This window comes from Prunus avium, chromosome 3, assembly GCF_965620075.1.
Source record: "Prunus avium chromosome 3, drPruAviu1.hap1.1, whole genome shotgun sequence".
In the NCBI taxonomy this organism is placed as follows: Eukaryota; Viridiplantae; Streptophyta; class Magnoliopsida; order Rosales; family Rosaceae; genus Prunus; species Prunus avium.
The window spans coordinates 8,146,718-8,162,892 of record NC_142286.1 but is presented as its reverse complement, the minus strand read 5'-3'; the positions used below and the strand labels follow the sequence as shown (position 1 = coordinate 8,162,892).

Below are 16,175 nucleotides of genomic sequence, written 5' to 3'. Positions count from 1 at the left end.
ATTGTAGTCTAGGGAAAGTTTCTCCAAACGCATCTCTAGTAAACTCCCTCGTTAGTCGTGGACTCAAAATTTTGTCTACATAAGGGCATGGTGGGTTGTTGACTAAATTACATAAAAGAATATTTTGTTTCCATATAGTAGGCTAAGTGGGACTTTGTGAGGCTGAAGCTATTAATAAGTAGTAAAACGGGCAATCATATCTCTATCTCTATCTCTATCTCTCTAATCACGCGACGTGATCACGGGAGAAGAGAAATTGACACATATGTGCGTTACACTTGTAACATGGAAGTTAAAAATAACAATAATTAAAATTTCAGATTTTGATCACATATAAAATTATCCAAATATGGCAAAGGATGTGTACTTACTAGGGAAGGCTTATCCACGCACGAAAGAAACAAAATTTCGCCAATGGGTTCCCACCACAGTGGTGGTGGATTCCCCCTTCCCCCCATGGCACCCAGGATCGAACCCCAGTGGGGTTTCTTTCCTCCAATGTAACCAAAAAAAAAAAAGAAACAAAATTTCCTGAGAATTCCTCTGAGCAATAAATTATCAAATTGAAAATTTCCTGAGGATCGCACGTGTATTTAGTGTACTTGATTAAAAAATTCAAACAAACATGAAGGAAAAAAACAAATTATCACAGTCAACTCTATCTCTTTCTCATGGAAGATATTTTGTAAAATTTCCTACGGAGGATGTTCATCCTAAGAATGCTTTCAAACAGGTCAATTTTAGGCAAATATTTGTTTCGCAAATTTCGTTTTGTTTTGGAAATGTCATTTTCATTCTTTTAAAGAAGAATCAAAATGAATGAGGGATTCTCATTTCCCTGTTCGAAAATGCTGAAGATTCATTATTTATAAACCTTTTGGAATATAGATGGATGACAAACCCAATAAGGCTCTGGGGTTTTTCATTCTCAAATTTCATGTTAAAACTAGCTCATTTATAAAGTGTTCATACCAAACATCGAAAAGAAATCTTGTATATGAATTCTCAAAGTTCAAATTCTCACAAAACTAATATTATCTTACGGTTGATGTTTCGACTTGTTGGAAGAATGGGGTCATAACCTATGCTCTAGAAGAAATTATAGACTAGTACAAATACATGTATGTGTTTTCCTTCGGTGTTTTATGCATTTAGATTTTAGCACATTTAGGGAAAAATTTGCATTAAACCCCAGTTTTAGAGCCAATGAGGTTTAGCTCAATGGAAAAGGGCATTGACTTGCAGACTAGTGGTTTTAGGTTCAAACCCCTAAGGCACATTGGTAGTGTGTGTGTGAGAAAACCCCTCCCCCTTTTAGTTTAGTCAAGCTAGCTAGAGCGGATATGCTCCCCACTCTGCATCCGAATTCGAATCCCTCTCCATGTTGTTTAAATTAGATTAAAGTTTTGAATGCTAAAAATGTTGTATATGTTGGGCCTATTACAAAACATTGGGCTTGATCCAAAGTTGTACATTGACAAAAGAAAACCCAAAACCCTTTCTAACTTCACTTCTTTTTTATTCCTTTTTTTGTCAGACATTCTATTATCAATCACTATGACTTGACACCTCTACACCTCTACACCTCTACACCTCTTGTGGGAAAAGTTAACCACACAAAAAACAAAGGAAGATAAAGCCCCAACATAAAATGCCAACAATTCCTTGACAGCTATACTATTCGTGCAATTTTATCTAACAAAATGGTTCTGATGCATCCTACGCAACAATAAAAATAAATAAATAAATATATATATATATATATATATATATATATATATATTCGGCAATCGGCATCTTTGCTCTGTGAAAGACAACTATTGTGTGCTGCACAAGTTCAAGTTGGCATGTAATTACAAAGTAGCTGCAGAGAAATATAGATCATTTGGAATCTCTCTCTTATTTTATGGAGTGGTGATATTAATTAGGATTTGCTTAGTGATAGTGATTATGGTGAAGATAACAATTTCTGTTTTTTTTTTATTGCTTTAACTTCAAATAACTTTGTGCTTGTTTCTTGGGTTTAATATTTGTTGGGGAAGCTTAAGGAGAATATGGTTAATAGTGACTTGTAATCTCCTTGGTATTTTTGTATCTTCCTTTTTAGTACAATGTTATTGATTTATCCTGAAAAAGAGAGAGATAGAGAGAGAGAGAATGTATTTGACAATCAGTATAAGTAGGTGCAACGTGAAACAAACTGTAATTTATTCAGATTCACTCATATTATAACGCATGTACATCTATTGATATTATACTCTAAAATCTAAAGTATAAATGAATCTAACGTAATTCTACTTATTTAAAAATTGGAAAATAAGAAATATGATAAATGTAGAGATGTGCATATTGAAATAGAATTGACAACTACTTTGGAGGCCCCTTTAATTTCCTCGCTCTCTTTTTTCTTCTGAAAACTCTGTCAACATCTAATGACAAGTCTTCCTTCAACTGAAAAAGAGGATCATATTAGACAGAACTAAACAACTCATAAAAAGACATTGTTGGCAGCGCAGGTAAGACTATCAAATATTGCATCTGAATTTTATGGGAATGTGGCTAAGCTGCTCATTCCTAATTTTCTAGTATTTGGCTGCTGGCCAACTTGGATTTGATTTGAAACAAAATCTCAAAAAGTAGTTTTCTATCAATCGGAATAGATCACATAATTTCAAGTCAAAGTTCAACATCATTTGATCATCAGATATTTGTTTCCTTGACTTTATGCACAAAATAATGCAGTCAGTTGGGTGACTTCCAAATCATTAGTCCTTCATCTATTAATAGTTGTGTATACTTGGTTGAAGGTTCTTGGTTGGTTTAACTAACGTGGATGTGAGGACGCTATATATTTTGATTGAGTTTGACACGTAATTGTGATTAGTTTAGTTATAATGACGTTTTATATTAAATGTATGCAAAAATAAACCTATATGAGCTCCTTAATGAACTCGTATAATAGTATTAGTAATAATAATGAAATATAGCCACATCAGTTGGATCATATATTGTACGTACGGTATTATCCGAACTATGAATTAATATGCCAAATCAACATGTCACGTGATGTATCGAATACATCCAAAACAATTTCATTTCATCTCACATGCATCAACCACTGTCAATCCTCGACTCGTAGCAAGCCTATGTTAGTAAATCATTTTGTGTAGCAGGGGCCAATAAAGTAATTTCAGTACCAGCATGCACCGACCGTTGAATTTAAAGTTGCATCATCAGCATGTCCCCCGTGAGAATATGCACGAGGAGGCGGTGCACCAAGTCAAACGGCGAGAGAGCACCTCATAAAAAGTTGCCACGTGGCAATAAATGGCGCCCAAAGTTGTTCAGCGGACCAAGAACTCCGGAGAAATTACATCACAGACTTAAATTGCAAGGCACCAAAAACCTCACACTCTCCGCCAACAAAGGACTTTGTACTAAATCCCAACCAAAAACCAACAAAATTATGTCCCTAAAAAATAATTAAAAAAGTGTGACTTAAATTTATTTGCATAAAACCCCATTAATAAGATTCAGAAAAAAATTCAAATATTTGGATTAATTGTCAATCTTATCCAGTAAATATTATGTTAAGAATTAATTACATATTTTTAATATTGATCGATAAATTAGATGTATGTGTGTATTAAATCTACCAATACAATGCAATCAAACGGCCGAAATTAGAAACCCCTAACTTCATACCTGTTGAATAATCAACGATACAAAAAGAAAAAAGCCTTTGCAATTTCTGAGTTTGACCAATTTGGTATTTTGTTTGCATTTCTATTTCGGTGATTGGATAAACATTGTCCACAATCCCAAGAACCACTATCTTACTTAATACCATTTTGCTAGTGTTCTCTTCCTCTGTTTCTCTCTCTCTCTCTCTCTCTCTCTCTCCCTCTCTCTCTACCTCTTCAGAAACCAGAACAAAAAGTTTGGATCTTCAAGACAAGAAACAAAAATGTCGAAGAAACCAGAAGCCTCAAAGAAAACAGAAGCCTCAAAGAAAACAGATGATGTGTTCGTTGGGTCGATTGACCAAGGAACCACCAGCACCAGATTCATAATCTATGATCGTTCGGCGCGCGCAATTGGCTCTCATCAGGTCGAGTTCACTCAGTTTTACCCTGAAGCAGGGTAAGCAATCAATCAAAGACTCCACCTTTCTTCTCTTTTTTCTTTCTCATTGGGTTTTTTTTCCTCTAATTTTGATTTTTGTTGTTGTCTCTGTTGTTTTTGTGTGTTGAGGTTAGATGGGTTGAGCATGATGCAATGGAGATACTGGAGAGTGTGAGAGTGTGCATGGCTAAGGCGCTGGACAAAGCCACGGCTGATGGGCACAACGTGGACAGTGGGCTGAAGGCTATTGGGTTGACTAATCAGAGAGAGACCACTCTGGTTTGGAGCAAATCCACTGGCTGTCCTCTCCACAATGCTATTGTTTGGATGGATGTACGTACTAGCTCTATTTGCAGGTACTGTTTCATTGTTTGTTCATGTTTAGGATTTTGAATATTTGAAATCAGGATCTTCAATTGCTCAGTTTGTGATTTCTCATACATAGTAGATTGAATTTTATTGATCCTGAATTGGGATTTTGTTATTTTTGGATTTGGATGAATATGATTGATAGTGTTTTTTTGGTCAATGTAGGAATATTGATTATTAAGATATGTAATTCTGCACTGATTTTCCTGCTAATGATTTGGTTTTGTGTTTTCTTTATTTATTTATCAATACCCCTTCTTGGATTATTTGAATGGTAGCTGGATTTCCTTTGTTTTCGAATTTTGATCCATGCCCATTTGATGGAGTATTTATGGTAAATTGGGTTTCATGTTGGGATTGTTACCATGTTTTGTTTTTGTCAAATTTCGATTTGCCTGTTATTATGATCATGTGTTATGATTGTAAATTTTCTTGTTATTTTTCTAACAGAAAATTGGAGAAAGAATTATCTGGGGGAAGAACTCATTTTGTGGAAACATGTGGGTTGCCCATAAGCACCTACTTCAGTGCATTGAAGTTGCTTTGGTTGTTGGAAAATGTGGATGATGTGAAAAAGGCTGTGAAATCAGGGGATGCTCTCTTTGGAACTATAGACACTTGGTTAATCTGGAATTTAACTGGTGGTGTAAAGGGAGGGATACATGTTACTGATGTCTCAAATGCATCACGGACAATGCTTATGAATCTGAAGACCCTTGAGTGGGATAATCCCACATTGAAAACCTTAGGAATTCCAGCTGAACTTCTTCCCAAAATTGTCAGTAACTCTGAGATTATTGGAAAAATTACCACGGGATGGCCAATTACTGGAGTCCCAATTTCTGGATGTCTTGGTGATCAACATGCAGCAATGTTAGGGCAAGCTTGCAGGAGAGGAGAGGCCAAAAGCACATATGGGACAGGTGCTTTCATACTTCTCAACACGGGTGAGGAGATAATTCGGTCAACACATGGGCTTCTAAGCACTGTGGCATTCAAACTTGGCCCTAAAGCTCCGACAAACTATGCCATAGAGGGATCAATTGCTATTGCTGGAGCTGCAGTTCAGTGGCTTAGAGACAGTCTTGGGATTATTAAGAGCGCAAAAGAGATCGAGGATTTGGCATTACAGGTTGAGTCCACTGGTGGGGTTTATTTTGTGCCTGCCTTTAATGGATTATTTGCTCCATGGTGGCGTGATGATGCTCGTGGGGTTTGCATTGGTATTACAAGGTTTACAAACAAGGCTCACATTTGTAGAGCAGTGCTTGAGAGTATGGCCTTCCAGGTGAAAGATGTGTTGGATTCAATGCACAAAGATGCTGGAGAGAAGGGAGAGGTTAAGAATGAGAAGGGGGAGTTCCTGCTCAGAGTGGATGGTGGTGCTACTGTTAATACCCTTCTAATGCAGATTCAGGTTTGGGCATTGTTCTTTTTCTTTTGTTGCTCTAATTTGCACTATGTAGCTCAATTTTTATCAACTTTACCTCCTTTTCATTTTTGTTTTTCTGTTCATAATCTATAAGTCTTCTCTGAGTTCTCTCTTTAGTTTTTGAGTCATCTATAGCGATATATGTTTTTGTAACTTTCTATGATTTACAGCTGTGCTTTCCATGGCATCCACTTAGGTATGTTGTTCACGTGTCAAAGTGAGTGTTAGTTGTGTAATCCAACAACTAACCAGGAAAATATATGTTTGACCTTTTCTCCAGTATGTGAAAACTTGCCAGATTGTGGTGAGGTTTTATCTAATGAACTATTTGCTTAAGCATCTTCTAGCTTTGCATGTCTCAACTAAAAACTGGGCCCTTGAAGGAGACTATTTGGGATGAAATTTGAAACTATCAATAAACCGTCTACCTTTTTTTTGTATTATGGTATTATCAATATAAGGCACATTATCAATCCTTTCCCTTTATTCCTGTATCAACAACAAACCATCCTCAGCTTTCCTCAAAGAACTATATATAGATATTAGTACTACTTACCCTGCAAACATGCAGTACTGCAAGTTTCTTACAGGAAGTGTTCCATTTTCTTTCGTATTAGAAATGGATAGCCTTTTAGTAAAGTATCTTCCACTCAATTTGATTGCAGATTTTTTAATTTATTTTTTCGCACCTTTCCTTACCTTTTCTTTTAACAATTTTGTAAAAGACCATTTCTTTTGTTATAACCATATGCTGTTCTCTTGTTATTGCTGTTCTGTAGGCGGACCTGTTGGGGAGCCCAGTGTTAAGACCAGCTGACATTGAGACAACAGCTCTTGGAGCAGCCTATGCTGCTGGATTAGCTGTTGGCATTTGGACCGAAAAGGAGATTTTTGCTGGTGAAGAAAGGGCTAAGATTGCCACCACCTTCCAACCAAAATTAGATGAAGAGTTGAGGAAGAAGAAGTTGGATTCATGGTTCAAGGCTATTTCGAGAACTTTCGACTTAGCTGATCTTTCACTTTGATGTACTCTCCTGACTTCTTTTTTTTATCCTTAAGTTTTTTTTTTCTCTTCCTGTGTTGTTTAGTTCTGGGATGATGTTTTCTCCCTTGTGCAGATTTTCATAGAATATTTGGGAGCAAAATAATCGCTGACTCTGACTGTTGTTGGCACGAGGATCAAATCTTTGTTGGCACCAGCACGAAAGGACTAAAAGTTGGAATGTCTTGCTCCTGACCTTCTGCACTTGTCAATACATAGTTCATCTATTGATATTTTTCTGCAAGTCCCTATTGGTTGGCGCTTTCGGTGATTTGATTTGCTCAAAGCCATCTGATGCTTCCTACTAGTATAGCAATAATGCCATAGTTTGGCTTCAAAGAAATTATGTGATAGTTGCTCAACTGAAGATCTTGATTGTTTGGTATCAAATTGGTGAACCGCTTTTAGTGTTTCCTATTAGAGAATTACTACAGTACTGTGATATATACAGAAAATTTACACCCCAAAAAAGAGGCACTTCAATCTTGACATTGCCCAACATCCATTTCTCATTCTCTCCTTTTTAGATTGGCAATTGGTCTTGCTTGTGAACATTCTCAATTATCTGATTCCAAATTGTTAGACAATTGAGTTGGATTCAGAGCTAAATTGGAAAACTCAGAATGAATATCTGTCTAAGCATATAAACAGTACTTGGACTATGAGTTGGATTCAGATTGTTAAGAATTAGGTATATTGCTGAATTGCCCCATGAACTTGTACATAACTCTCAATTTACACCATGACCTTATTTTTTAGCGAATTAAATGCTCGAATTAAATTTTATTATCAATGTTGCCCCAACCATCAAAATTTGAACATTTCATTCATTAATCCGTCTATTTGACTCACGTTGACTCTTTGTTGAGGGTTATTTTCATCATTCAGTTCGGATTGAATTTCCAATCTCTCTCACACACTTCGCACATCTCTTTCACATTGATAGGCTTAGAAAGGGACCGAATCGAGGGCGGGAAAAAGGACGAAATCGAAAGTTAGAGGGACGAAATCGAAGGTTGGAGAGAGAGAGAGAGAGAGAGAGAGAGAGAGAGAGAGAGAGAGAGAGAGAGAGAGAGAGAGAGAGAGAGAGAGAGAGAGAGAGAGAGAGAGAGAGAGAGAGAGAGAGGACGAACTTATCTGGCAGAGTTGATGGGTCACACAGGGGGAGTTCAGAGTTGGAAGATGGCAATTCATGGATGTTGCCATCACGGGTCTGCTACTGTGGGAAGGTTGCAAAAATTCAGACTTCTTGGACCTTTTCACATCCAGTATGAAGATTTTATATTTGTGCTCAGGTGAGTTGAATTTTGAAGTTTGGGTTTCAAATTTGCAGTTTTGAGTTTCCACCTTTTAAAACTCTGTGTTTGCAGAAACGTTGTCAAATGTGGAAGTGGGGTGACCCTGTTTTGTGCAATAGATCTAAGCAAATAATTCCAAGACTGCTGAGGAGAATTAACAAGTTGGAAGCAGAAAAAAAGAAAGGGAATTCGAAGCTGAAAAACCCATGGTTTTGGGTGTCATTGTGCATGTTCGGGGTTATTATGCGCTTGATTTCGAATGAAGATAAAGGCACCAATGGGCAGGTGTAGAAAGGGATGGGTAGTTGGCATTTTGGTTTAGGGTTATAAAGGGATGGGTGCACTGCTTGGCATTTTGTAAGTTTTTGTAAGGGTTAGAAAGGGATGGGTGGTTGGCATTTTGTAATGGGTAGAAAGGGATGAGTGTTTGGGGTAGAAATAGATGGGTAATTGGCAATTTGTAATGGTTAGAAAGAGATGAGTGATTGGCTTTTTGTAAGGGTAAGAAAGAGTGTGTAATTGGAAATTTTGAGTGTTGTGACCATTGTAATCACTGTAAGAATTATTTTGGTGAATGAAAATGCAAGCTGTCATTTTGACCATTGAAATAGTAACTATCACACCAAATGAACTGCACTTCAAAGTATGCCAAAATATAACATTTGAATTCACATGTAATTACATCAAAGCTTGTCCAAATTCAGTTTCAAAAATACATCTTCATCCATTCACTTCAAATAAAAATCAGTTCAACAATATACTAGCAAATAGATTGCAAACCAAAATGATCTAGAACACCAAAATAAACATCACAACTCTTCAACCATTCACTTCAAATTGCTGACTAAACTCTCCATGGCCTTATTCGTTTTGCTGGAGATTTTAACCTAGGCCTTTTTGGAGAAGTTACCATTGGTTGAGATTGTGAACTTGAACCTTGATGAGCAAATAATCTTTGGGCAGGTTGTGAAGGACCTTGTGAACTTTGGGCAAGTTGTGAAGGAGCTTCTGAACTTGAAGGTTTCACAGGTTGGGAACTTGAACCTTGGGCAGGTTGTGAACCAACAAATAGATTGGTCATCCTTATGACATGGGGGGCATGAGCTCCTCTTTTCACCTGTTGCAAGCATAGATCCCTTAAGCCTTCAATGATGCAATGATTGATTCAAAACATACCACAATAATCCAAGAACTTACATTAAACTTTGGTCTTGCCTGAGTTTGTTGTTGTTCACTCACAGCACCTCTGCCTCTCATAACACCTCTGCCCCTGACAGTTGTTGTTCCACTTGCATTGACACTTGCAGTATCAACACCTCCATTACCAGTTGCAGCTCCTCTTGCCCTTGCACCTCTTCCCCTCACAGCTCCTCTTCCCCTTCTACCGCCTCTTGCTCTAGCACCTCTAGGTTGCCCCTTCATTGTCAATAACAACAAATCACATGTTAACATTGCAAAAACAGTCCAATCACATGTTAACATAGCCATTTTCAACAAACGAAATGTGTAAACAAATAAATCAAGAACAATTCTAACCTATCCATTTTGGGGACAACCAGCAAAATTGTGACCTTCTTGTCTACAGTTGCAACATGTCATTACAATGCCATACCTTTTAAGTTTTGTTGCCCCTTTTGGTATTTCATCAAGTTCTTTATTTCTGCTAAGTTTGGGCCTTCCTGGTTGGAAGCGATAAAGAGGTGGCTTGATAGGTACATGCCCTGTTTTTTTTTCCAATATGCTTGACTAGGCATTGGAGATATATAGCTCTCATAAGCCCTATCATATGCCGGTCTTTTGTAAAGTGCATGCACAAAATCCAGAGGTCTGTGCTCACTCTTTGCTATTGCGGCCAAGGCATGTGGACAAGGAATTCCACTTAAGTCCCATTTTCTACAGGTACATGTATGCCTTTCTAAATCCACAACAAACATAGCTCCCAACATGCTATTAACTTGATACTTCCCCCCACCAACATACGAAGCTATGCAGTGGCCACTTTCAATTGAATTCTTCTCCACAATAGCAAATATCCTTGGACCAACCTCATGGGGCCACACTGTCTCTCTAAGTCTAGCCATTCTAAGCATCAAGTAGGTTCTAATTCTCTCCAAAAGAGTAACAATGGGCTTATCCCTTGCTTCTAGAATTGCAGCATTAAAGCACTCACACAAGTTGTTTAGAAGTATATCACACTTTGGGACTGTAGTAAAGTGTGATATACTCCAATGAGCAGCTGGTCTCTCCTCAAGCCACTTATAAGCTGCCTCAGATTGACCCAACATCTGCTCCATTTCAACTTCAAATACAGGCTGCTGCCCACAACCTTTGCTTCAAAGCATTACCAGTATGGCCTGCAAGCTTGAAATTATTGTGCAAGTGCCTCACACAATGCCTGTGCTCAGCATTGGGCATCAAAGCATGAAGGGCATTCCCTAAACCCTTTTGCTTATCAATAATGAAAACCCACCTATTGCCATTTTGAATACGTACATCTTGAAAGAATATGTCAAAGAACAAACTCCAAGTCTCTGTGTTTTCAACTTCGACAACAGCAAAAGCAATTGGATACATCCTATTATTTCCATCAACCCCAACCGCACTTAGAATCTGTCCTGGATGAGAACCCTTAACATGGCACCCATCAAAACCCACCACTGGTCTACATCCTTCCACAAATCCTTTTTTAAGTGCTCCAAAACATATATAAATCCTCTTAACAATAGGATTCTCACCCTGCAAATCAGTCTTCACAATGACAGTACTTCCAGGGTTATTGCTCTTTAACTCATCACAATAATCCCACAACTTACCATATTGCTCTTGAATACTACCTTGAATTCTGAGTTTTGCAAAACTCTTGGCTTTATAAAATTGAGCCTCAGTTACATCTATGGCATATTGTTTCCTTATTAACTTCATGAAATCTGTCACTTTCATATTGGGATTATCTCTTAACTCCTCATCAAACCTCTTAGACAGCCATGATGAAGTGGCATGCTTGGTTCTTTGCCTCCTTCCACATGTATGCCTTAGAACATATGTCTTAATCCTTGTAGTTGGACCTTTCCCCACATGAGAAGCATACAGCATCCATGGAAGTGGAACCTTTTGTTTATTATCTCCTTCACATTTGAGCCTCACCCTATTCGAATCATTCCTCACCCACTTCAATGGCCTTGCACATGAAACTGCATAATACCTTATTGCTTCCCTACACTGCTCCATGTTCGTAAATTCCATTCCCAAATGAAATGCTGGCTTCAGCAAATCAGATTCTCTAAACTGCTTAAACCTAGGAGCTTTTCTTCTGCGGCTACGGTTTTTCACAACTTCATCCTCATCAGATTCTTCATCAAGACTTACAAGTTCGTCGGTATTGTAGTCTTCACTGTCAACCTCACCAAGTTCTTCATTGTATTCTTCATTTTCTTCATCAACTACTTGTTTATCAAACAAGTTATCATCCTCTTCCAAGACTGTCTTCAACCCTTCTTCATCTGACTGCTCAAACTCAGAGTCAATCAACTCAATGTCTGTCTCACTATCATCATCTTCAACCTCATCATCTTCACTGTCATCCGCCTCATTATCTTCCTCATTATCTGCCTCATCATCACCATCATCATCTAAATCAACATCCACTTCTACAAACTGGTTCCCCAACTCACTAACATCAGTTTCAGTTTCAACTTCTACTTCCAACCCCAATTGTGGAGTATATGCAGATGCCTGGCTCTCTGGGAAATGTGGTTGATGCTTATATGAGAGATATAAAGGTTGAACTCTAGAGGTAGGTGTATGCTCCACAAACTCAACTACATGGGCATCTACTTCAATTGGAACAAACCCCCTTCTTTTGTTCTAGTAGTGGTACTGTATTTTTTTATGGTCATATCCTAAACAAATAGCAACATCAAACAGGTCATGCATTGACAGGTGGTCAACATTACAATTGTCTGCCCATGTAACCTTACCCCGAACATACTTCCCTTCTAAAATATAACCCCCATGGTGAATTTCTAGGGAGAACAAATCTGGATCACCTAAAAAAAATAGAAAATGATATATAAAACCACTATTTTATCACACCAACTTATCTTTACTACCCAACTACCATTCTAAACTTGAAATTGACTCAGGTCCACTGACAATTATGCAGACAAAACAACACAAATGCTTCGGGACCACAAGTATTTCCTATTCAAAATAGCATATCAGACAACACCACAAAATGTACAAACAACCGACAGACCAAGGACCACACAAGCTTAAACAATTTCAAATTGGGAAAAGCGATTACTTACTGTACTTGGGAGGAGGCCCTCTGTTCTACATCTGCAGAGGCAACACATCCAGACTCATGTTGCGTCGAATCAATAGAGCCAAAAGAAGCTTTATGAAAAAGCTTTTAGATTCCCTCGATATCATCCCTACCCAATCTTCGATTTCGTCCTTTTTCCCACCCTCGATTGAGTACCTTTCTAACCCTACCAATTTTAAAGCGATGTGCGAAGTGTGTGAGAGAGGTTGCTAATTCAATCTGCGCTGAATGACAAAAATAACCCTCAACAAAGAGTCAACGTGGGTCAAATAGACGGATTAATAGATGAAATGTTCGAATTTTGACGGTGGGGGGAACATTGATAATAAAATTTAATTCGAGCCTTTAATTCACTAAAAAAAAAGGTCGGGGGTAAATTGAGAGTTATGTACAAGTTCAGGGGGCAATTCAGCAGTATGCCATTAGGTTTTTTTAACCCTGCCTTGTTCTTAGACCAAGACATATAAAAGCCCTTATTTCCCCGTAACATGATTTATATTTCACAACAGTACTTCCCTTCTTTTTGGGTTAACACCCTCTTTTGGCCCATTTAAAGTACGAACCTAGCTCCCTTCTCAAGTCCCAGAGCAAGGAAATAAACAGCAAAATTATATTAATCCTGATGGAGTCATTCTATAGTGAGGGTCTAATCTAAGGTCCTTAGATGAGGATCTATCTCTTATTCATTGGATTAAACTAACTAATTTGATCCAACAGTTAAGACATAGGGCCTCATTTAATGACCTTAGATAAGAGCCTCACTATAGAATTCTTGCAACCTAATGTTGCCTTATCCTCAAGCACTGATTCATAATAATCTATTGTTGAAAATGAATTCTAGTCCAATTTTAATTAATTCATGACCTTAGGACTGTTTTTGTTGAAATCACTTATGCTCATAACCATTTTTGCTAGAAATGCTTTTATTGGAAGCACGTCAAAATTTTTATTGAAAATCTAAGTACTTTTTGGAAAAGCATTTGAAAGTGCTTAGCACCTAGCCTGCGCTTCTCAAGAAAACATTTATGCCAATCTTGTCATAATCGAATTTTAAATATTACAAAAGCAATCCCAAACAAACCCTTAATTTTTCTTGTGTAACAACCTCTAATTTAATTATTATGTATGTATGTTTAGAATAATCACTTTAATCAAGTGGGTTGCTTGGCAAGACCAAACCAATAAATAAATTACCTTTGGTTAGTTACCAACCCACTCAACATTTCTTAGTACACAGTCCACCTTGCAATGATATTGTTTTCAACCCATCAATTACAATTTACACATGGCTCATATGATTAAATTGTTCCCCTGGCAAGCATCCACCATGCTTTCTGGGAATCCAAACAGATGACTTATGATTAGTGACTTTTTAACTAATGTAAAAGCATAATGTATTATGTATATGTAAACTGTTCTTTGGAAATTGAGGAGTATCAAACTCAAAGTCCCCTCATCAAATCTCCACCGTTCGATCAATTCATCGACGGCCATAATCTAGACACGTGGTCGGTTGTTATTAAGATAATAGGTAACTTTAGCAAATGAATGATGGGTGGGGACAATTTTAATGGGAATTTTAGGAAACTCAAGACATCTTGTTTTCATTTGAATTGAATCTTTGGTTTAATTAGATTTAGCTAAAGTAATTTATGGCATCCATCCTACTCTAATCATGAGATGCCACTATCCCTCCCTAATTTTTCTTCTTTTCTTTTTGTGTTTTACCTAAAAAGATATGAATTGAATTGAGAAATAGAGGGGTTATAAACAATCAAATGCCAATCCAATCCATTGACATCATCGGCATATAGCTTAAATTAGTAGCTAGATTGTACAGAAAGAATGGATGCTTAAAGGCGGAGAATCAGCACATTTTTTGGTTGTCAATTGAACTTACGAAAGCTAAAATGCTATTTTTTTTTTCTTTTTTTTTTTTTCTCAAATTAGTAGTTATTAATAATTCTGAGATTAATCACTGTAACCCACAATCACAAATGAACTACTTTAAAGTCACACTTCCACTAACTTATGCACATATACTATTCGTTTTTAGTGCCATTTTATTGCGGAATGCTACATTACCCTTCCATTTTATTCATTCTCCTTCTCATCCTGCAACGTGGTTTGATGATCGAACCATTTATTTTTAAGGTTGTCTTTTAAAGATCTACAATAAAAGTCAACCAAATCAGAAATGGTTTAGCCATCTAACTATTATTAGACAAATAGACGAATATGATGTTTCAATACTAGAGTTTTGAAACAATTTTCAATATGATTGATTTACTAGAGTTTTGACAATAGTTAGTTAGCACCCCATCGTTACATGGACACTAAATCTTGTTACTAGAAAAAAAAGTTCATTAAAATATCAATGGTATTAGTAGAACTCAAAGTTAGTTATCGTCAATCCACTATATTTGTTGTTTAACGAGTTTACGTTGGGATATCTGGCTTATTATATTGAGTTTTTATTCTAAAAGAAAAGAACATAGTGAGTTTAATCACATTTACTGAATAATGATCATGGCCATCATCATATACTGAATAATTGTTTTTGTAATCATACGAAATAGAAAAGTCATCACTACGATACAATATTGTTCACAAAATATGTTACACATTGCAAGCATGTGAGCTTATAATTTTAACAATAATAAAGTTTCAAAGGAATCATGACGACGCTAACTAGCAATAGTCTCTCAACTATACCCCGTTTTACATTTCAATCGGTCTTCTTCGGCTTTGTTCGTGACAATTTCATACTTGATATAAAAAACAAAAAACAAAACTTAGGAGAGGAATAGCTCAAATGAGGAGGTGGGTGGGAAAGGAAAAAGGGAAGACTTCCAATGAAGCACGAAACTACAAATGTCAAAAAGCACACAAAACAAAACCATCACAGCAAAGCAACCCACCACGTTGGGAGAGAAGAAGGGGAAGAAGAAGAAGAAGAGTGAAGAGAAGAAATTACGACGAAACCAACCCAAGCCAAGCCAAGCCAAAAAGAGATAGACTTAAAATGAGAGAGCAGAAAGCTGAAGCAAACTTTCACTGCCAAGATTGTCAAAGTGCAATTCCCTCACGCAAACAACCAAGAAATCTCAGAGACCAAAACAGAAAGAAAATGTACAAATAGGTCAATAATATCCACAGAATCCAATTAAAATCCAAGAAAATTTGAAAAAAGCTTTTCTGCAGAGTCAGACTGTAAAGTCGTCTCGCATCCTCGTTTCTTGTTTCAATGCCCCGCTGACCTCCATGACTCATCATTCAATGCCAGCTACACCATGATTATTATTTACCACCTTTTCTCCTCCTCCCATTTTCAAAAGTTCAAAAGCACTTTTTAACTTTTTTTAACAGTGATTTACCAGACCACACAGTTATTATTGCTCTTAATTATTGCAAAGTCAAGTTTTCTTGGTGCTAATTATGAATTGATCACATCAGGGTTATGTATGTTATGCTTCTGCTTCACTTAATGGGAAACTTTAGTTGAAGTTTCGAAAACGTACAGAGAGTGCTTGACTTTCATTTGAGCCCATAAAGCGAAAACGCGGAATGCTTGGAAAATAGATA

The 16,175-nt window shown here is 37.1% G+C and overlaps 2 protein-coding genes and 1 pseudogene across 2 annotated transcripts; 1 reads left to right on the top strand and 2 right to left on the bottom strand.

Moving 5' to 3' along the window:
• Positions 1-3,778: 3,778 nt before the first annotated feature.
• Positions 3,779-7,469, top strand: NHO1 (Actin-like ATPase superfamily protein). Its single transcript, XM_088251049.1, has 5 exons — positions 3,779-4,143; positions 4,260-4,481; positions 4,945-5,911; positions 6,706-6,952; positions 7,045-7,469. Exons 1-4 carry the CDS (start codon positions 3,968-3,970, stop codon positions 6,949-6,951), a joined length of 1,611 nt encoding a protein of 536 aa, XP_088107175.1. The 5' UTR covers positions 3,779-3,967; the 3' UTR covers position 6,952; positions 7,045-7,469.
• Positions 7,470-8,965: 1,496 nt separating this feature from the next.
• On the bottom strand, positions 8,966-12,722 carry LOC148295549 (uncharacterized). The gene is made up of 3 exons (XM_088249790.1): positions 12,574-12,722; positions 9,464-9,682; positions 8,966-9,383 (listed from the first exon to the last, which is right to left on the bottom strand). Exons 1-3 carry the CDS (start codon positions 12,619-12,621, stop codon positions 9,111-9,113), a joined length of 540 nt encoding a protein of 179 aa, XP_088105916.1. The 5' UTR covers positions 12,622-12,722; the 3' UTR covers positions 8,966-9,110.
• Positions 9,803-11,851, bottom strand: LOC148295550 (uncharacterized; annotated as a pseudogene).
• Positions 12,723-16,175: the final 3,453 nt, after the last annotated feature.